The sequence below is a fragment of the Amphiprion ocellaris genome, chromosome 7 (assembly GCF_022539595.1).
Source record: "Amphiprion ocellaris isolate individual 3 ecotype Okinawa chromosome 7, ASM2253959v1, whole genome shotgun sequence".
In the NCBI taxonomy this organism is placed as follows: domain Eukaryota; kingdom Metazoa; phylum Chordata; class Actinopteri; family Pomacentridae; genus Amphiprion; species Amphiprion ocellaris.
The window spans coordinates 35411481-35434143 of NC_072772.1; the positions used below are offsets into that span (position 1 = coordinate 35411481).

Genomic DNA, 22663 nt, shown 5'->3' on the forward strand with positions numbered 1-22663 from the left:
ATTAACAGCAGTATAAGCACTTAGCCTTAATAATAAATTAGTTTAATCTACATAATTATTAATATCTTAGTAGCTTAACCTTAACAGTTAAATTCCTCAAGTTAATCTCCATAATTAATATTCATGGAGCTTTAGCACTAGTATTTAAATTAGTCAGGTTAACCTTCCTAATTAAAAATACTGTGTCATCTTAGCCTTAATATTTAACTTAGTCAGGTTCAACTCCACAGTTAATATTATTTTGGACTCTAGTCTTTATATTTAAATTAGTCACGTTAATCTCCTTAATTGATATTAATCTGGTCTTAGCCCTAAAATTTAAATTTATCAGGTTAACCTTCATAATAATACTGTGTCATCTTAGCCTTTATATTAAATTACTGAGGTTAATCTCTGTAGTTACTAATATTAAAGGGTCTTAGTCTTGATTCTAAAATAAATAAATAAATGTTCACATTTTACTAACCAAATTAATGTCCTTTTCTGTGTTTTACCAAATATCATCTGCAATTAAACAAAACAGGGAAAATTTTGCAGTAAAATAATTATTTGATGGTCAGACATTATAAAAGAAAAGCACCGTATTGATTTTTAAAAAATACAGATTTTTGATATAGTTTTATATCGTTTTTACTAATTTTTCAGGTTTAACATGCAAATTAATGCTGTTTTTCAGTGGTCTATTATTGGTAAACTGACAGAAGAAATTCTGTAAAATAATGGTGATTTTTTTTTCTAATTTCAAAACAATAAAAAAAGTCATTTTAAAGTGAAATTAAGTATAGAAGTAAGTTTTTGCAAAAATACAGATTTTTGATTTTCTCTTTGATTTTGACTAAATGTAAAGTGTAGTTTTTCCAAACAGGAAACTGTTTTGTTTTTCTTTTTTCTTTTCTTCACGAAGAGTGAGTCTTATTTTGACAGTTTCCTGTCAGCTGAGCGGCTCCAGAACTCAGATGTGTGATTTACGAGCAGCTGAACATCCAGAGAGCAACTGAGATCAGGTTTAACTGCTGTCCTGGAGCAGCAGATAGAAGTTGTTTCTAGCAGCTGGAGGTCAGATTTAACCTCAGACTCGGTTCAACCTCTGGGCTCTGAAATGACTCGATACTGCAGCTTGTTTCTCCGTCTGCTGTCTGGAGAAAGTAAAGGACCAGAAACAGCTGAGGAGGAAGGAAGCGTCCACAGAGAGAGTCACCAGCAGGGTGAGTCCATCACAGTTTATAGTAAGAAAAGGGGGATTTGAATTTTCAGGATTTATTTTATCTTCTGCTGCTGGTTTTTCTTCTCCTACTTCATTTCTTTGTGTGTTTTTGTGTCTCATGTTGTGTTTTCGTTGTTGTCTGTGGCTGTGATGCAAAATAGTTTGATGTAAATTGTAAAGAAAGAAACATGCAAATGTCTGGAAGCAGGAAAACAACCTGAGCAGAGTCTGAACCACTGTGGAATAATACGAGGCCTTAGTGTGCACTGTGAAGACACAAAGTTAGCACAGACTTAAAACAACCACAAAGAGACACAAACTGTAAAAAAGAAAAGACACAAAACGACCACAAAGAGACACAAACTAAAAAAAGACACAAAATGACCACAAGGAGACACAAAACGACCACAAAGAGACACAAAACGACCACAAAGAGACACAAACTAAAAGAAAGACACAAAATGACCACAAACTGACACAAAACGACCACAAAGAGACACAAAACGACCACAAAGAGACACAAAATGACCACAAAGAGACACAAACTGTAAAAAAAAGACACAAAATGACCACAAAACGACCACAAAGAGACACAAACTAAAAAAAAGACACAAAATGACCACAAACTGACACAAAACGACCACAAAGAGACACAAAACGACCACAAAGAGACACAAACTAAAAGAAAGACACAAAATGACCACAAAATGACACAAAATGACCACAAGGAGACACAAAACGACCACAAAGAGACACAAACTAAAAAAAAGACACAAAATTACCACAAACTGACACAAAATGACCACAAAAGACCATAAAGAGACACAAAACAACCACAAAGAGACACCAACTGCATAAACGGGGACACAATGACCACAAAGTGACACAAAATGAGTATAAAAAGACACAAAATAACCACAAAAACACACAAAATGACTAAAAAGAGACATAAAAGACACAAAATGACCATAAAGACACACAAAATCACAACCAATAGACACAAAACAGCCACAAAGAGACACAAAATGATTATAAAGAGACACAAAACGACCACAAAGAGACACAAAACGACTGTAAAGAGACACAAAACAACCACAAACTAAATCTTTAAAAGCAGGAAGAATGAAAAACAACTTTTATAGTGAAACTGGATGATTTTGTTTCTTCATCTTTTATTTTTATGAAACTATCGGAACAGTTTAGAGGAAAACAAACCTCTTTAATTTAAATGACAACAAACTGAAACACAACAAAGACTCACAACAAGCTGATGAAGTGTTTTCTATTTTAAAACTACACTTCTCTGTGTACTACGTGTGTTTTTCTGGGTGTGTACTGCAGTATAATGAAGCAGAAAGTACCTCAGACTGTAGTACGTGTTTTTATAAATATCAGTGATCAGCTCAGTGTCTCACAGCTTCACACACTCTCACATATCTGTATAAATACACAACAAGGTCACACACACATACATATATATAAATACACAACATCACACTGGTCAAAGACACACAAACTCTGCTGGTCTTCATTTATAGTCATTTCGTGACTGCAGTCATTTCATGACTCTTTGCGATCATTTCGTGACTCTTTGCGGTCATTTTGTTTCTCTTTGTGGTCGTTTTGTGACTCTTTGTGGTCATTTTGTGTGTCTTTGTGGTCGTTTCATGACTCTTTGAGGTCGTTTCAGGACTCTGCAATCGTTTCGTGACTCTTTGCCGTCGTTTGGTTTCTCTTTGCGGTCGTTTCTTGACTCTTTGCGGTCGTTTCACGTCTTTTTGTGGTCATTTCGTGTGTCTTTGTGGTCGTTTCATGACTCTTTGAGGTCGTTTCAGGACTCTGCAATCGTTTCGTGACTCTTTGCCGTCGTTTGGTTTCTCTTTGCAGTCATTTCTTGACTCTTTGCGGTCGTTTCGTGTCTCTTTGTGGTCGTTCCACGTCTCTTTGTGGTCGTTTCGTGTCTGTTTGCTGTCATTTTGTGACTCTTTGTGGTCGTTTCCTTAATCTTTGCGATCGTTTCCTGAATCTTTGTGGTTGTTTCGTGACTCTTTGTGGTTGTTTCGTGTCTCTTTGCACCCGTTTCCTGAATCTTTGCGATCGTTTCCTGAATCTTTGCAATTGTTTCGTGACTTTACGATCGTTTCGTTTCTCTTTGTGGTCGTTTCGTGACTCATTGCCGTCGTTTGGTTTCTCTTTGCGGTCGTTTCTTGACTCTTTGCGGTCATTTCATGACTCTTTGCGGTCGTTACGCGTCTTTTTGTGGTCGTTTCATGTCTCTTTGTGGTCGTTTCGTGTCTGTTTGCTGTCATTTTGTGACTCTTTGTGGTCATTTCCTTAATCTTTGCGATCGTTTCCTGAATCTTTGTGGTTGTTTCGTGACTCTTTGTGATTATTTCGTGTCTCTTTGCACCCGTTTCCTGAATCTTTGCGATCGTTTCCTGAATCTTTGCAATTGTTTCGTGACTTTACGATCGTTTCGTTTCTCTTTGTGGTCGTTTCGTGACTCTTTGCAGTCATTTCGTGACTTTGCGGTCGTTTCGTGACTCTTTGCAGTCGTCGTTTCCTGAATCTTTGCGATGGTTTCGTGACTTTGCGGTCATTTTGTAACTTTGCGGTCGTTTCATGACTCTTTGCACTTGTTTCGTGACTCTTTACGGTCATTTCGTGACTCTTTGCGGTTGTTTGGTGACTATGGCTGTTTCGTGTATCTTTGCAGTCATTTTGTGACTCTGCAGTGGTTTTGTGTCTCTTTGCAGCCGTTTCATGTCTTTTGTTTGATATTGCATTTTCATGAATCATATATTACTTGGTGTGTTGAGTAATCAACAATTAAGTGACACAAACTGTCTACAAACAAACCAGAGCATCAATAAATAGACACAAAACAACCATAAAGAGACACAAAATGACCACAGAGACACAAATTGACCACAAAGCGACACAATACAACTACAAAGAAACACAAAATTGCCACAGAGACACAAAAAGACACAAAACGACCACAAAGAGACATAAAACAACCACAAAATAACACACAACAACCACAAAGAGACGCTTGTTGGTCATTTGATCATCTTTTTGTGGCCGTTTTGTGTCTTTTTGTGGTCGTTTTGTGTCTCTGTGGTTGTTTTGTACCTCTGTTATCATCTTTGTGTCTCTTCATGGACAGTTTGTGTCTTTTTATTGCTCTTTTCCATCTTTTTACGTCTGTTTTGTCTCTTTTTGTGGACAGTTTGTGCGTCTCTGTGGTGGTTTTGCGTTCCTCTTCCATATAAGCGTGTGATCGGTCGTTGTGTTGACGTCCAGAGAAATTTCCTGCATCGGTCTGTTTGGTGTCGACTCAGAAAAACTCAGCAGCGTTTTTAGCTCCGTAACCTGCAACAGAAACTAAAATTACCCCAGTGTGTGTGTGTGTGTGTGTGTGTGTGTGTGTGTGTGTGTGTGTGTGTGTGTGTGTGTGTGTGTGTGTGTGTGTGTGTGTGTGTGTGTGTGTGTGTGTGTGTGTGTGAGTGTGTGACCTTCCTGTGTTGTATTTACAGCGTTGTGTATTTATGTCCAGCAGCTGTGAAGTGTTTCTACAGATCCAGTGACTCCACACGTCATAAATCATGCAGCTGGATTCACGCCGTTGTGTAACAGAGACAGACACACAAAGTGTCGACGTTTAGACCGTTACACACCAGAGCAGCGACACACAACATAAACCCAGTGGTCACATGGGGATTTTGTGGTCATTTTGCATCACTAACAAGTCATTTAGTGTCTCTTTGTGGTTATTTTGTGTCTGTTTATGGCAATTTTGTGTATCTTTGCGGTTGTTTTGGTGTCTTTGTGGTCATTTTGTGCGTCTTTGTGCTCATTTTGTGTCTCTTCATGGTCATTTGTGAATTTTTGTGGTAATTTTTTGTGTCTCTGGTTGTTTTGTGTTTTTTTGTGTTTAATTTTGTGTCTCTTTGTGATCGTTATAGGTCTTTTTGTATCTTTGTGTGGCTGTTTTGTGTCTCTTTGTGGTCGTTTGGTCTCTTTCTAGTAATCTTGTGTGTCTTTGTAAACATCTTGTGTCGATAAATTGCTATATAAATTACAGTTGAAATCTTTTTTTTCCAGTTAAGTGTTCAGAAAAATGATCTTGTGTCTCAGGTTTAAAATGAAACAGCATAAAGTTGCTACTCGTAGTTTTTATGATATTAAATATAATTATTTAGCTAAAAAAGTGATGGTTTGGAGAATAAATCTGATGTGAGTCCTGCTGAGTCACTCTGCTCTGGAAGGTTTATTTTAGTTTTTTTGTGCTGGAAGCAGCTTGAGTTTGACATAAAGGAGCAGCTGAGATGATTTTATTTCTGGATAAAATTGACGGAGGAGAATCAGAGCAGCTGGATTTAAATTAAAGCAGACTGAGTTTAATCTGAGGCAGCGGCGCCCTCTGCTGGTCGTAAAATAAACCACAGAACGAGAGGATTTAATGATCTGCAGCTGAAATCAAGAACAACACGATCAATAACAGCACAGGCAGCTGGAATATATAAAAAAAAAAACAACACAAAAATCACTTCCACAAGTCTTCAGCAGTGGTGCAAAGAAACTGAGTACTTTTACTCGAATACTGCACTCAGGTACAACTTTAATTTATTTACACTTCAGTATTTCTGTGACTTTATACTTCTACACTCTGAAAAATGTCATGTTTGGGCTCATTAAATAAAAGTTCAGACGACTTGAAAAATGAAATTATGTTGAACCAACTCGATTTATTGAGTTAAAGGAATTGACTTTTTCTCTAAAAATTGAAAATATTTTTAATTATGTGTTTTAATTCTCTAAAATTATTCAGATGTGTTAAGATACACTCTAAAATTAACTGTTTGGACTCAATAAATTAATGTAAACACAACATTTTGCATCTTTATGAGTTCAGACAACTTCTACTGAAATTATGTTCAACCAACTAAATATATGAAGTTAGCAGAATCAACTTTTCCTTGACAATTAACGTTATTTTTGATTAAGAGTCATAAACTATTCAGGTATGTTTAGATACACTCTGAAATTAATGTTTAGGCTCAACAAATTAAAAGAAACACAACATTTTGCATCAGTTTTATCAAATTCTGAACGTTATAATGAAATTATGTTGAACCAACTAAATATATTGAGTTTAAAGAATGAACTTTTTTCTAAATTTAAGGGATTATTTGTTTTAATTCTGTAAAATTATCCAGATGTGTTAAGATATACTTAAGTAAATAATTATATTTTAAGATATATTTAAAATATAATGTTTGGATTCAACAAAGTAATGCATCTTTTGCCTCTTTTTTAGGTTCAGACAACTTCTACTGAAATTAAGTTCAACCAACTAAATATACTGAGTTGAATAAATTAGCTTTTCTGGATATTTAATTACTCAATGATGGCAGCATAAAGGAAAAGAAAAGTTTTTAGGTTGATTCCTTGTAAAACATTAAATTGTTCCAAGTGTTAGAAGAATGTTTAAAATGTTAATTACCATGACTGATTTTAACTCAAGTTTTAAAGTTTATTACTCATAAAAATTCAGTTCCTCCAACTAATATTTACACGGTTTTTAGGTTTTTCATTTTATTTATTTCAGACTTGAACTAAATGTCCATAACTTATTCTAAACACAAGGTTTTAAGTCCACAAATTGCTCCAATGTTTAGTAATTATTAAGTTTCCTCAACTCAATTTTAGTGTTAATTCAGCTAATGCAGAAATTTGAGTTGAAATGATACAAAATATTAAGTTGATGCAACTTTATTTTGTCAACAAAACTAATTATAAATAAAGTTTGCAGCTTCAGACATTAATCTAAACCAGTAAATTCTATTTAATTTAAGAATTTTTAGAGTTTCACTGAGGAGAAAAAATAAATTATTGAATCCAATTTTATTAAGTTATCTATTTTTTAATGATTTAATGAAAAATAAAGTGAAAATTACACTATATTAAGTTGTGCAACATTAATTTGTCGGCTAGCTCATTGTAATTGATGAGTAAATTGTATATTTTTAAATTAAATAGCCAGAATATTATCCTTTATCACTTTTTGCATTGAAAACAACAAATATTTCACTTTTTACTAAGTTTGTTTTGCACTAATTATGTTGTAATTTTGCAGATTTTGGGTAAAAACGTATAAATAAATCATGACGATTAAAAATTTAGAGGCGACAAACTATTTTTACCTAATATATTATTATATTAAGTTAAATTCTGAATGATATATGATTATATTATATTAAAATACGACTTATATTCCAAAAATATGGTATTAATTATTCTGAAATCTGACATTCTGCATGAAAACACTGTCAATATTTTCATATTCTCGCTTTTAAATGAAAATGCAGGACTTGTATCAGAGTATTTGTATGCTGCAGTATTTGTACTTTTACTTCAGATCTGAGTGTTTCTTCTTCTTATTTGTCTCCTGGTTTATTCCTGAGCTTCGTGTTTGTTTCCAGATTTCTTTCCTGGACGTTTTTAAGCTGCAGAATCTGAAGCTGTTTCTCGGTTTGTTTGTGTTTTGGGGTTAATTTTAGATTCCTGTCGGCGTTTTCTCCCCGTTCTTTGTCTGAACGCAGCTTTTTGTTTTCAGGATCATGAATGTTGCAGCAGCAGAAGCTCCTGAATTAGTGATTCTGCATCAAACTTTAAAGGCTTCGCTGCTCCTCCTGCAGCCGCTCAGCTGATCCGAGCATAAATCATTCAGACGCCGATCCTCCGGAAGAGAGAAACAGCTTCAGAGGAACTTCATTTAACTCTCCTCTGTCCTTTATTCCTTTAATCCTGATCATTATTGGGCTTCGTCTTTTTAATACGTGCAAAAAAATCAACTAAAACACTAAAACTGCACAAAAAGCTGCACGAAACTCCAAAAATACATGTAAAAACACACAAAACTAAACTCTTTATTGTGAATATCAAAGCAGAAAAGCAAAAAACAGGAACAAAACTGGACTTTAACAAACATTAAAGCAGTAAAATCAGAATAAAAGAGCAGAAGAAGCTTCATGTTGGTGAAGCTGCAGTTTGTCCAGCAGGAGGCGACGTTTGACCAGGAAATGATCGGAGACGCTGCAGCTGATTGGTCTAAACTTTACCCAGAAAACAAACAAAAAATAAGATTAATGAGAAAATTCTGACTAAAGAATAAAGACAGAAACTGGAGAAACTTCCTTCATCTACTTATGGATTTAAAATAATAAAATAATTATTCTGAAATTTAGATCAACATCAGCAGCTGTTTGATGAAAGTAATATATAAAAACATTTATTTATTTGCAGGACTTTAGTGATAAAAAATAAACAGAGCATTTAATATTTCTTATATTTAGAGAAAAACAACAAACAACATAAAATGTCAGAGTTTTTTATTCTTTTTTGAAAACAGAGACAAGAAAAAATAAAAACAAAAAAAAGGAAAAGAAAAAATTAAGATTAAAAAGAAAAATCATAAAATAAGAAAGCAAATGGATAAAATAAAAGATAGAAAAATTATTCAGAAGCTAAGAGAAATCACAAATTTGAAATATAAAACATAAAAAGAAAGAAGAAACAACACATTTTTAAAAAATTCAAAAGTACAAAAAAGAGCCATAATTTTAAAAAATAAGAAAAAAAACAAAAAAAGAATAGTTTAAGACAGATAAAAGAAAAAAATCAAAACACTAAAACAAGAAGAAAAGAATTAAAAACAAAATACACAAGAAAAATTAACTAAGAAAAAGAAAAACAAAAAGTGAAAAAGAAACAGTTAAAAACAAACAATGAAAAAACAAATAAAAAGGACAATAAAAAATATATTTAAAAAAACACTAATAAAATGACCAGAGAAAAAAATGAAAAGATAAACAAAACAAAAAAATAAAAAACATTTAAAAAATAAAAAAACTAATAAAAATGGACAAAAATGAAAAATCACTATGAAATGATAAAAAATAAAAAGTTTCTTTTAAAAAGTAAAATATAAATAAATTAAAAAGTAAAAAGGTAAGAAAAAAATTAAAAATCGAAACAAATTAAAAACAAAATATGTGATATAATAAACTAAGAAAAAAAGAAAAGAAAAAATATATAAAAATCACTAATAAAATTACAAAGAAGAAACGCTAAAAGATAAAACAAAACAAAAAAGTTAAAAAAAAGACGGTAATAAAAAAATAAATGTAATTTTTTTTAAAATAAAAAAACTAATAACAAAGAAAATTAAAAATATTTAAAAACATTAATAAAAGTACACAGGAAAAAACTAAAAGATAAAACAAAGCAAAAAAGTTTTTAAAAAGAATAAAAAATGACAATTTAAAAAATTTAAAACTAAGAAAAAGACAAATTAAAAGGAATATAAAAATTGGTCACTAATAAAATGATAATGGAAAAAAATGAAAGATAAAATAAAACAAAAAAGTAAACAAAAATAGAGTAAAAAATGAATATATTAAAAAATATAAAACTATGAAAAAAAGAAATAAAAAGGAAAGAAAAACATTTTTATGTCAGTAATAAAATGATAATAGAAAAAGATAAAAATAAAACTAAAACTATACAAAAATACAGTAAAAATTAAATTAATTAAAAAATAAAAAAGTCAGAAAAAACTAATAAATCATAAAATAAAAGATATATAAAAATCACTAATAAAATGACAAAAGAAGCTAAAAGATAAAACAACAAAAAAGGTTTTAAAAAAAGAGTAACAAGATTAACAAAAAACAAAAAAACAATTAAAAAGGAAAGGAATAGATTTTATGTCACTAATAAAATTATAATAGAAAAAAATTAAATATAAAATAAAACAAAAACAAAGTAAAGAATAACTTAATTTTTTAAAAACACTTAATTACAAACATTTAAAACAGATAAGAAAGTACAAAAAGAAGACATTAAGAAAAATAGAATAAAGAACCAAAAAGACATAATAATAATAATAATAATAATAATAATAATAATAATATTAATAATAATAATAATAATAATATTAAAGCTTTATTTTAGCCTCTTAAAGCAGCAAACAGTTTCTTCTGTTTTTCTAATGAATGAATCGTGTGATGATGATCTGAGGCGTTTCATTTTCTGTATTTCTTGTGGTTTATTGATAAAATAAGACGTGATTTTCTGCCGTTCTGCTGCTGTTTGTTCCCCGATGAGTCACCGACAGAAACCAGAGGATTTAGATGTAAAAATACATTTTAGCTGTAAAACAATAGAAAACAAAACAAAGCAGTGTTTTTCTTTGTTTCATCGTCCGGCTGCTGCCTACATGAAGAATCTGTCAGAGCTGCTGCTGTTTACACCAAAATAAATAAATAAAACCGTATTTATGAACAGCTAGAGATGTTTTTATTCCTCTACAGCTGCAGAGAATTTATTCAGTTCAAACCTCTGAACTCTGAGCTGAAGATTCTGGAGGTTTTAGTCTCAGTTTTACTCACTGCGGTTAATTTTTCATTATAAAGGAAACAAAACGAGCACGAAGAAGGAGAGAGAAAGGTCTGCTGGTCACAGTTAAAATGATGGAAACCAGAAATTTTAACTGTTTCTTTGATTATTTATTTTACAAAACTCGTCCAAAATGACTCAATCTTTGTCCTAAATTGCTTGAAACTTGCTCTAAATAACAATATTGAACCCAAAATCTCTCAACCTTGTCTGATGATGACTAAAACCAGCCAGAAATGACTCAAAATTTGCCCGTAATTGCTTGAAACTTATTCTAAATGACAACAGCTAACGCAAAACCTCTGAACCTTGTCTGATGACGACTAAAATCAGCTTGAAATGGCTCAAAACTTTTCAAAATGACTCAACATTTGTTCAGAATTACAAAAAAACAGCCTGAAATGACTGAAAAATGACTAAAACTTGACCATAATTACTCGGAAATTGTCCAGAATGACAAAAGCGAGCCTAAAATCTCCATTTACGGTGTTCAAAATGATTCATACTAGTCCCAGAATCACTCAAATGGCATCAAAATGAGTCAAAATCTGTCCTAAATGAATCAGAAATTGTCCAAAAATGACAAAAAAACTGCCTGGAATGACTCAAAACAACTCAAAATTTGTGTAAAATGATTTAAACTTGACCAAAAGGATTTAAACTTTGTCCAAAATGACAAAACCTGGTCCAACATGACTCAACATTTGTTCCCAATGACTCAAACTAGACCATAATTACTCAGAAATTGTCCAAAGTTACAAAAAATAACACAAAAATCAAACAAAACTTCCCAAAATGACTCAAAACTTGTCCAACATAGCTCAAAATTTGCCCAAATGTTCTTGAAACCTGCCCTAAATAACAGCAACTAACCCCAAAACCTCTGAACCGTGTCCAAAATGACTAAACCTTGACCACAATTATGACTCAGAAATTGTCCAGAATGACAAACGCTAGCCTAAAATCTCTTTTCACATTGTTCAAAATGATTCATACTAGTCCCAGAATCACTCAGATATATTTAAAATAGCTCAACGTTTGACCTAAATGACTAAAACTGGCCGCAAACCACTCAAAACTCGTCTAAAATAGCTCAACATTTGCCCCAAATTACAACATCTGACCCAAAACCTCTCACACTTGTCCAAAATGACTTAAAGCAGCCTGAAATCATTAAAAATTGGTCAAAACAGCTCAAAAATCTCATGTGAAATGATTTAAACTTCACCAAAATGACAAAAACTTGTCAAAAACAGTTAAAAATGGTTAAAAAACTAGAAACAGACAAAAAAATTAAACAACAAAAGCAAAGATTTAAAACTTTTTAAGATAAACAGAAAAAAATACAAAATTTTAAAAATTAATAAAGGTTAGAAAATTCTAAAATATACATTTAAAATAAAATTAAAAAAGAAAATCTGTTAAATGAAAGGAAAAATATATTTTTTAAAAATCTGTCAAAAAGAAAGAGCAATAAATGTTTTTATATGATATTTTGTCATTTTATGAATTATTATCTGTCAATTTAAATACGTAGATTTCTTTATTTCCCTGATCTGATCCTTCTGCTCGGTTCTTCTTTGGTTCCTCTCAGGTTCTGACTTTGTGTCGCCCTCAGATCAGCAGTTTGTCTATTGATCAGGAAACACACACACTGAAACACACACTGAAACACACACACTGAAACACACACTGAAACACACACACTGAAACACACACACTGAAACACACACTGAAACACACACACTGAAACACACACTGAAACACACACACTGAAACACACACTGAAACACACACACTGAAACACACACTGAAACACACACTGAAACACACACACTGAAACACACACTGAAACACACACACTGAAACACACACTGAAACACACACACTGAAACACACACTGAAACACACTAAAACACACACACTGAAACACACACTGAAACACACACACTGAAACACACACACTGAAACACACACTAAAACACACACACTGAAACACACACTAAAACACACACACTGAAACACACACTGAAACACACACACTGAAACACACACTGAAACACACACTGAAACACACACACTGAAACACACTGAAACACACACTGAAACACACACTAAAACACACACACTGAAACACACACTGAAACACACACTGAAACACACACTAAAACACACACACTGAAACACACACTGAAACACACACACTGAAACACACACTGAAACACACACTGAAACACACACACTGAAACACACTGAAACACACACTGAAACACACACTGAAACACACACACTGAAACACACACTGAAACACACACTGAAACACACACACTGAAACACACTGAAACACACACTGAAACACACACTAAAACACACACACTGAAACACACACTGAAACACACACTGAAACACACACTGAAACACACACACTGAAACACACACTAAAACACACACACTGAAACATAATAAATTATGAAATAATATTTTTCCTGCGATTTTACTAAATGTTATTTATAATTTCACTAAACAGAGAAAATCTACAATTTAAGAGTTTAAATATGATTTGCAGATTTTCATCCTCAATATATATTTATTTTTAAATTAAAAATACAAGCAAATATCTGCCAAATTCTTACTTTAAAAAATTATTTTTTTTATTAAATAAAAAAAAATAAACATATTATTTCTGATACAGCTTGCTGCTGATATTTTTTATAATGTTTTTTCAGTTTTTATTCAAGTTTTTGCAACGTATTAAATTATGTATGTATATTATATAATTATCATTTATTAATTTATTACATTTTTATAAGTAAATAAATATTTCTGCAATTTTGCTAAATATTATTTATAATTTTACTAAAGAGAGAAAATCTTCAGTTTGAGTTAACTTTGATTTACAGTTTTTCAATCCTTAATATTTATTTAGTTTTATATTAAAAGAAAAAAAATATATATATATATATATTTAACATTAAATTAACATTTTTTAAAAAAAAACTGATTATTTCTGGAACGGTTTGATATATATGGTTTTTTAAAATTTTATTTACTTTTTTTATTTTTCTGCATTTTTTGTAGCAGTAAATTTGACACCATTGCAGACAGATTTTTTTTTTTTTATTTATTCATTTATTTTCATTTTCTACATTTAAAAAAAAATGTGCTGCAGAAATTTGACCCTTTTTTTTGGGTCATTCTGTTTTTACTAAGATTCAGGAGAACAAAATGTTTCGCAAACATTTTCCCAAAAAATACATAAATAAAATGTAATGTAATGTAAAATGTAAAATAAGCTACATATAAAATAATAATTTAGACAATAAATAAGAATATGTATCATTTCTGGTACTATGTGGTACAGATTTTTTAAAATATTTTTTCAGTTTTTATGCAAGTTTTTGCAACATATGAAATTTGACACCCCTGCAGGCAGTTTTTACTTTTTTTTTTTTTTTTTTAATTAAATTTTTAAAAAAATATGGTGCAGAAATTTGACTCTTTTTTTTGTATCATTTTGTTTTTACTAAGATTCAGGAGGAAGAAATGTTTCCCAAACATATTCCCAAAAAAATCCATAAATAAATTGTAAAATTAAACTTTAGAATAAGCTACGTGTGAAATAATAAAATAATAAATTGAATGAAGAGAATAAATAAGAAATAAATGTAATAATTAGTTAATTTCAGCATCTAAAGTTCATTCATGGATCAAGCCGTTAATAAATTAAAGGAAAATTAATCAGCAATTAATTCATTTATTAATCTGCATCCAATTATTGTTAAAGACCTTTTTTAAACTAAAATGTTTGTTTTGGTGCTAAATAAGACTCTACTATCAAATATATTCATAAAAAACAGTTTTATTCACATTAACTGACTGTTTTTGAGAGTTTTAGATGAAAATCTGAAGGAAAATTTTCCTTAAAGCTGGTTAAATCTCTGGTTTTCCTCTGATCAAAGCAGCCTGACGAGCCTGAGATGTGATGAAGGTGACGAAGAGGCGCTCCTCGTCCTCGTCAGTCCCTCGGAGCCGGTACTGGGACCAGAATACTCGATGGTAATTACTGACCTGCTTCTGCTGCAGGACCGAGGCCTACATTCCCTCCGCGGTGCGTTCACTGACACGTGCAGCCCCGTTAGCGACGCTGCTAATCCCGTTTAGTCCATCAGCAGCCGTGAAACCTGCTGGACACGTCGGCCCCGGGACCCGAAACCACCGATTCGAAAGTGACGACGAGCAGTTTCGGTTTTCAGAAAGTTTTAACGTTCAGACGAGAAACGAGGAGCAGAAGTCAAGTTTTTATAGAGAAACTCCTGCAGGAAGCGTGGATTTTAGAGGAAATGTGTCCAACAGACGCCTCAAAGACGGAATGATTTCCAGTTATTCTGACAGATATCACCAGATTTAGTCATGATTTTAGTGGAAACAGTCATTTTAGAGGGATAAAGATGCACAAAAAGGCCAGAAAGAGAAACTAGAGAAAATCCCACAGTTCCTTCAGTATTTACAGTTTTCAGGCTGATAAATGGGTCATTTTGGTGCTTTTTAAAGATTTTTAAACCTCTGTGGCTGTTTTTAATCCGTCTGAACGTGTTAAATCATAAAATATGCAGTACATCTGAAGCATCTTTAACCTCAGCTGGATTTTATCTGATAAAAACAGAAGTGAACCAGTTTTTGTTGCCGTTTTCCATCATTGTTGGTTGCTGTTTTCTGTTGCTCTATTGTTTTTAGGCACTTACTCCTGTTGCTTTCAGTCACTGTTTTCTGTCGTTTTTGGTCTCTCGTTACGTTTGTTTTTGTTCAGTGTTTAATTTTTTAAAATTGTTGTATTCTGTTGTTTTTAATGTTTGTTTTCTGTCATTTTCCATAGTTTTCTAGTGTTTTCAGTCACTGATTGCTTTTATTTTCGGTCGCTGTTTACTTTTGTTTTTCGTCACTGTTTTTTGTTGTTCTTTAATCGCTGTTTTCTGTCATTTTTGGTCTAGTTTGTTTGCAGTCGCTGTTTAATTTCTTTAGTTGTTGTATTTTATTGTTTTTAATGTTTGTTTTCTGTCATTTTCAGTCACTGTTTACTTTTGTTTTCAGTCATTTCAGTGCCATTTTTAGTTACTGTTTCTTTCATTCTCAATCACTGTCTTTTTTTTGTCAGCTGCTTTTATCTGTCATTTTTCAATACTATTTTCAGTCATTTTTCAATGCTTTTATCAGCCATTTTCAATTACCGTTTACATTTTTAAGTCTCTGTTTTCTGTCTTTTTTGTTGCTATTTTCTGTTATTTTCAGTCACTGTTTACTTTCGTTTTCAGTCATTATGGTTGCTGCTTTATAGCCGCTGTTTACTTTTATTTTTAGTCAGTGTTTCTGGCATTTTTCCAATGCTGTTTTCTGTTGTTTTTGGTCACTGTTTGCCATAGAAAAGTAGAAAACTCCACAACTCCTTCAAGTTTTTACAGCTTCCTGGCTGATAATTGGTGTCATTTTGGTATTTTTTAAAGCTAAAACGCCTTTTAAACCTCATTTTTATCCGTCTGAACGAGTGTTAAATCATAAAATATGCAGTGAATCTACAGCGTCTTCAACCTCGGCTGGATTTTATCTGATAAAAACAGAAGTAAACCAGTTTTGTGTCGCGCCGCTGCAGCCGAAGGTAAAGTGGTCGACGTGGGAGCAACACGAAACATCAGGCGGAATATTTTTAGGATCTTCTTCTTCTTCTTCCACACCTCCACCTCCCGTCACTCCGTCACTCCTCCCTCTCCTCCCTCTCAGCTCTGCTTCACATCCAGCAGCTCTCAGCATCGACGGACAGAAAATAGAGCAGAATGGAGTCGGAGGAGCCGGCTGCTCCGTCCACCGACTCTCCGGATTAAAGCTCCACGGCTGCCGCATTCTCAAACCTCTTTGTCCTGAAAGTCGAAGATGGATGGAAAAACTCGCAGAGAAGACTGGATTGATCGTAGATCTGAAGACATGTGCTTCAATCTGACAGCCTGAGATGGAGACGAGCTGATCGGAGTGGATTACCCAGCAGGCATCCAGGCTTTTTCTACCCAAACATGCCGTAATTAACTAACTAAACATGAATCAGTAGATAAATGTTCTGCTACCTTGTAACTCGTGAAAAACTGGATAGAACTTAGTTATCGTCATCATTTTTTTCAGATTTTTCATCCATTTCGACTCCAAGTTTGTATTTTCTCGGCAAAACTACAAGATGTGATGAAAAATGGGTGAAAAAAGCGGTAAAGTATCAGTTTTCTTGGTAATTTAGCCCGGATACAGTTCTACCACTCTACGATTTCATTTATCTGTTATCCAAAGAGACGGACATCTGAGAGTAGAAACAACACAAATGTCTTTAAAAATCGAGCTAATTTGACTGAAAACCTTCGGAAACTTTGCCTGTTGTTGAATAATGACCCCTTTGGTGAAGCTAAAGTTGACGAAACAGTTTTTACATCCATAACTTTCACAGATTTCAAGGATCTTCTGGTGTTTTTAAAGTCTCTACGTACAAATTTTAGGCTCCTTCTGTCAATTTTCAGTGTTTTGGAGAGGTTTCTGATGATGAATTGTCCATAAGCGATTTTTATCCCGAAGTGTTTCCGTCATGAGTCCCGTTCTGGACTGAAGCCCCCGTTGGTCGCAGGTATTTGGATCCTCTGTGGCTCCGCCCACCCAGTCGGGGAGATGGCGGCGGCCATCGCCAGCTCCCTGATCCGACAGAAGCGTCAGGCCCGAGAGTCCAACAGCGATAAAGTCGCCACCAACAAGAGGCGCTCCAGTCCCACCAAAGACCCCCGGTCTCTGTGCGAGCGACACATCTTCAGCGTCTTTAGCAAAGTTCGCTTCTGCAGCGGCAAGAAAAGGCCAGTTCGCCGGAAACCAGGTGAGTTAACGGACGGCGCTACCTGCTGGTGACACATCAATGTTTGACCGAAACCCAAGAAAGCTTCACAGCAGGTTTAAAAGTCTGTTATCCTTTGAAAAAAATTACCAAAATGACACCATTTATCAGCCAAAAACTGTAAAAACAGTAAAGAAAAAAGAAAATTTTTGCCATTTTTAGTCACTGTTTTCTGTTTACATTTTCTGTTTTCTGTTGGTATTTACTTTTATTTTCAGTTGCAGTTTAATTTAAAGTTTCTTTTCTGTCATTTTTATCAACTGTTTAGTTTTGAGTCTCTGTTTTCTTTTTTAGTCACTGCTTCCTGCTATTTTTCCACACTTTGTTTTTCAATGCTGTTTTCTGCTGTTCTGTCATTTTTGACTCTATTTTCAGTTATTTTTCAATGCTTTTATCAGTCATTTTCAATCACTGTTTAATTTCAAGTCTCTGTTTTCTGTCATTTTCAGTCACTGTTTCCGGTTTTCTGTCACTATTTACTATGGTCACTTTTCTGTCTTTTTCGATGTGGTTTTCTGTCTTTTTCAGTCAGTGTTCACTTTTGTTTTTAGTCATTTCATAGTGCCATTTTTAGTACTTTTTGTGTCTTTTTCAGTTGCTGTTTTTGTCATTTTCATGACTGTTTTTTGTTCTGTCAGCTGCTTTTATCTGTCATTTTTCAACACAATTATCAGTTGTTTTTTCAGTGTTTTCAGTCATTTCAGTTGCCGTTTACTTTTGTTTTGAGTCTCTGTTTTCTGTGCCTTTAATTGCTGTTTTCTGCCGTTTTCAGTTGCTGTTTACAGCGGTTTTAAGTCAGTGTTAACTGTCGTTTTTAGTAGCTGATCACTTTTGTTTTCAGTCATTTAATAGTGCCATTTTTAGTAACGGTTTCAGTTGCTGTTTTCAGTTTAACGCTGCTGTTTATTGTCATTTCCCATCACTGTTTACTGCCACTATTCAGTTGCCATTTATTTTTATCTTTAGCTGCTATTTGCTTTCAGTTTCAGTTACCGTCTTTTGTTTTCAGATGCTGTTTTCGTTCTCTGTATCTGTTTGCAGTCACTGTTTACTGTTGTTTTCAGCTGTTTTGTCATTTTCAGTCTCTGTTTTCTGTTAGTTTATCATCATCTTCACCTCCATGTTGTGTTTACTGAGGCTTAAACGTCTTATAGCAACATTAACGTACCAAAAAAACAGTTTAGTTTGGATTTAATAGTGAGTTTAGTTTGAAGACATCTAGTCAGCGTTCAGTCTGCCATGGTTGGATCTTTAATTTACTGGTTTAGACTAAAACCAGAGTCATTCGACTGGAAAACCTCTTGTTCTGTTGGATTATATAAACACAAGCGACTTTACTTAATATTTTCCCTGCAGGCTGCTCGCCAGCATCTTTATTTCATCAACGCAGGAGAAACCGAAACGCCGCCGCCGCTCCTATTAAACGTTACATAATTTTCATCAAGCACGTTGAATATTTGATGGCAGTGGAAGAAGGAAGAAGCCAAAGTGTGATTCCAGCGTCTTTTGATGCCGTCAACAGAGCGACTCCCTCCAGAGACGTTCGGCTGCTTAAAACAACAGAAAAACCTTTTAGCTTCTCCTGCAGAGATAAAAGTTGACCCCAACTCAAGCCAACTTTCCTCCCGCTGAGATCTTTAACGTCCCAGAGAGCCGAGCATCGACGCATTTCTGCTTTTACACATTCATGAGCCGCGGCTTTCATTAGACCAGCTGCTGCTGGAAACAGTGACTGAAAACGACAGAAAACAGGCTTGAAACTACAGAAAAAGACTGAAAACAACACTAAACAATGGCTGTTTTGCAAATGTCAATAATATTGTTTGTGACTTATTTTACTAGATTTTGTACTTCTGATAACAAAGGGTTAAAAAAAACTTCTAAAAACAACAGTAAACAGTGACTGAAAATGCCTTAAAAATGCCACTGAAAGTGACAGAAAACAGTAACTAAAGTGACTTAAAACAAAAATAAACAGCAACAGAAAACAACAAAAAACAGTGCTAAAAAACTGCGTAAAAACACAGAAAACTGTGACTGAAAATGACAGAAAAGAGGGTTAAAACTAAAGAAAACAAAGACTGAAAATGAAACCAAACAATGACTGTCTTTATAATGTTGTAAATAAACTTTTACTGGATTCTGTACTTTTGATAATAAACGGTTTTAAAAAAAAAAAAAATCTGCTCAAAACAACAGTAAACAGTGACTGAAAATGTCTAAAAAAGTGACTAAAAAGGACAGAAACAGAGACTGAAAAGCAAAGAAAACAGCCACAGAACACAACAAAAAAATTCGAAAAAACCCCACAGAAAACAGTGACTGAAAATGACAGAAAACAACTAAAAACAACAGCAATTAGTGACTGAAAATAACGGAAAATATTTATTGAAAACAGCGACTAAAATGACTAAAAACAAAAGTAAACAACAACAGAAAACAGACTGGAAACTGATACATGACAGAAAACAACTGAAATATGTCAGAAACAGCGACTGAAAAAGGCAAAAAATGGTGACTTAAGTTGCTGAAAACAAAAGTAAACAGCAACAGAAAGCTGACTGAAAATGATAGAAAACTGCCACTAAAACAACAAAAAACAGGAATGGAAAGAAACAAAAAACTGTGTTAAAAACCACAAAAAAAAAACTACTAAAAACAGCAGTAATAAGTGACTGGAAATGACACCAAACAGTGACTGTTTTGCCAATGTTTTGAATATTGTTTGCAATGACTTTTACTGGATTTTTACTTTTATTTTGATAATAAAGGATATAAAACAACTGAAAACAACAGTAAACAGTGATGAAAACAGTGACTTTGTCTTAACCAGTGGCTGATTTTTGTCATTTTTTAAAATCATTTTCATTCATTTTCTGATGCCCTTTTTTTTCCATTTTCAGTTGTTTGCTTTTGTTTTCAGTCGTTTCCACTCATACTAAATTTGTACCATTCATCTTTTTTCTCCACTACAAAACACTTTATCTGTTAAACGTTCCACATAAACGTCGACTTTCTCCACCTTTATTTTAAAGACGTCTTTTTAAAAAGTCTCTGATCGATAATCCGTCGTTGCTGCGTGTTCTGACTTTAACCTTTGGCTCTTTGCTTCCTGCTGACTCATTCTGTTGATTATTGATCCAACATACAATCAATATCTGCTGCCAGCAAACTTCCTCATCAGAAATGTCTTTAAAAGGACTTCAGACACTCAGATGGGACTTTATTCTGACAAACACGGTGATTATTGCAGTTCATAGACGAAAGAGAACAGAAAAGATGAATTAAACGTCAACAAAATTCAACATATTTCTCTTTATTTTACAGATAATCGAGCCTGATTCTTCTATAAATATAGTGAGGGGTAAATATTCTTCTGTCTCAGTGATCAGAGGCTGCAGTTATTTCCGTATTTATTTATTTATTGTATATTCTATGGTTGCTGTCTTCAGGTTGACGTCTGATCTGAGCTCTGGTTTCATCAGGATGCAGCTTGTGATGAAGTGTTTTATTTTCTCTGCAGCCTCACAGATGTTAAAACTCACAGTTTCTCCTCCGACGGTGTGAAAGTCGACTTTAAATATAAATCAGATCAGAGGAAACATACGTCTGCAGCAGGGAATGTGATCAGTGTTGCTGCTTTAATCATCAAAATACAGCAAATTCATGAAGCGAAAACCAATAAAAAATATACTTTCACAATAGAATCTGGAGGCAAAGGTCAAATTAACTAAATATTAAGGCTTTTAAAATGTTTTTTACATGGATGAAGGAAGATTAAAGGCGTTGAAACACTTTAAAATAAAAATATGGCATAAAAAGTATTGATTGAAAACCAAAGATATTGGATCAGATTGAAAATAATGTCAATTTTAACAGATATGTGCTGGTTTTAGTTAAATTATCTCAAATTATGGGCTTTTCCTGACATGTTTGTAAACTTTTATCTGGAAGAAACTGTTGTAACATGCAAAAAACTTGGCGTCCATCTTTAGTTATGCATAGATTTGTCTACGTAAAACAAAAGATATCCTAAGATTCTTGCCATACTCGGTGTTTAAATCACAAATTTAGCGGGAAAATAAAGGTAAGAAGTCAAAAACTAGCAAAAATTGGACACAAAATCTACAGAAACAGCCACAAAGAGACAACCAATAATAAACCAAAAAGTGACAACGGAAGACTCAAAAATAGCACAAATAGGTTCAAAACGACTGCAAAGAGACAACAACCAACAACTAAAGAAATAAAAACAGCAGATAGGTGCAAAAATGACAGAAAAAAGACTCAAACCAACAAAAAGCAGGTTATAAATGTGCAAAACACTCCCAAAGAGACAAAAACTAAGAAAAAAGAGTGAAAATTGACACAAATAGGTGCAAAACATCTACCAAGAGACAAAAACGAATTTAAAAAAAACACAAAAAAGGCCATAAGCAGGTGCAAAATGACTGCAACAAGACGACAACCAACAACTAAAGAAACAAAAACAGCAGATAAGCGCGAAAATGACAGCAAAAAGACTCAAACCAACACAAAACAGGTTATTAAAAACCACAAATATGTGCAAAACAACCAGAGAGAGACAACAACCAGCAATAAAAGACAAAAAAGTGACAACTGAAGACTCAACAAGAGCAGAAATAGGTTCAAAACGACTGCAACAAGAGACGACAACCAACAACTAAAGATGCACAAACAGCAGATAGGTGCAAAAATGACAACAAAAAGACTCAAACTAGCAAAAAAACAAGTTCTAAAAAGCAGAAATATGTGCAAAACATCCACAAAGAGAACAACCAGCTATAAAAGAGACAAAAACTAACTAAAATTAGACACAAACAGATCCAAAACAACTGCTTAGAAACAACAACCAGCAATAAGAGACAAAAAAGTGACAACAGAAGATGTAAAAATGAGCACAAATAGGCGCAAAACAAACACAAAGGTACCCAGACCAATGAGAATATGCTAAAAGAACACAACAAGAGACGACACCCAACAACTAAAGACACAAAAACAGATAAGTGCAAAAGCGACACGAAAAAGACTCAACTCAACAAAACAACAGGTTATAAATGTGC

At 33.3% G+C, this 22663-nt stretch overlaps 1 protein-coding gene across 4 annotated transcripts in view; it reads left to right on the forward strand.

Annotated features, from left to right (window-relative positions):
* The window catches only part of LOC111562851 (fibroblast growth factor 12-like), a 75834-nt gene that overhangs the window by 22508 nt on the left and 30663 nt on the right, over positions 1–22663 (forward strand). Inside the window, exon 1 of one of the 4 annotated variants that reach the window (XM_055011990.1) lies at positions 956–1205. The exons of 2 other annotated variants lie outside the window; for them this stretch is intronic. In XM_055011990.1, the coding sequence (XP_054867965.1) occupies positions 1100–1205 (106 nt within the window). In that variant the 5' untranslated portion in view covers positions 956–1099. Of the gene's footprint in view, positions 1–955; positions 1206–16034; positions 17562–22663 lie in introns of those variants that run through there. One more of the 4 variants, XM_023261616.3, reaches the window with a different exon arrangement.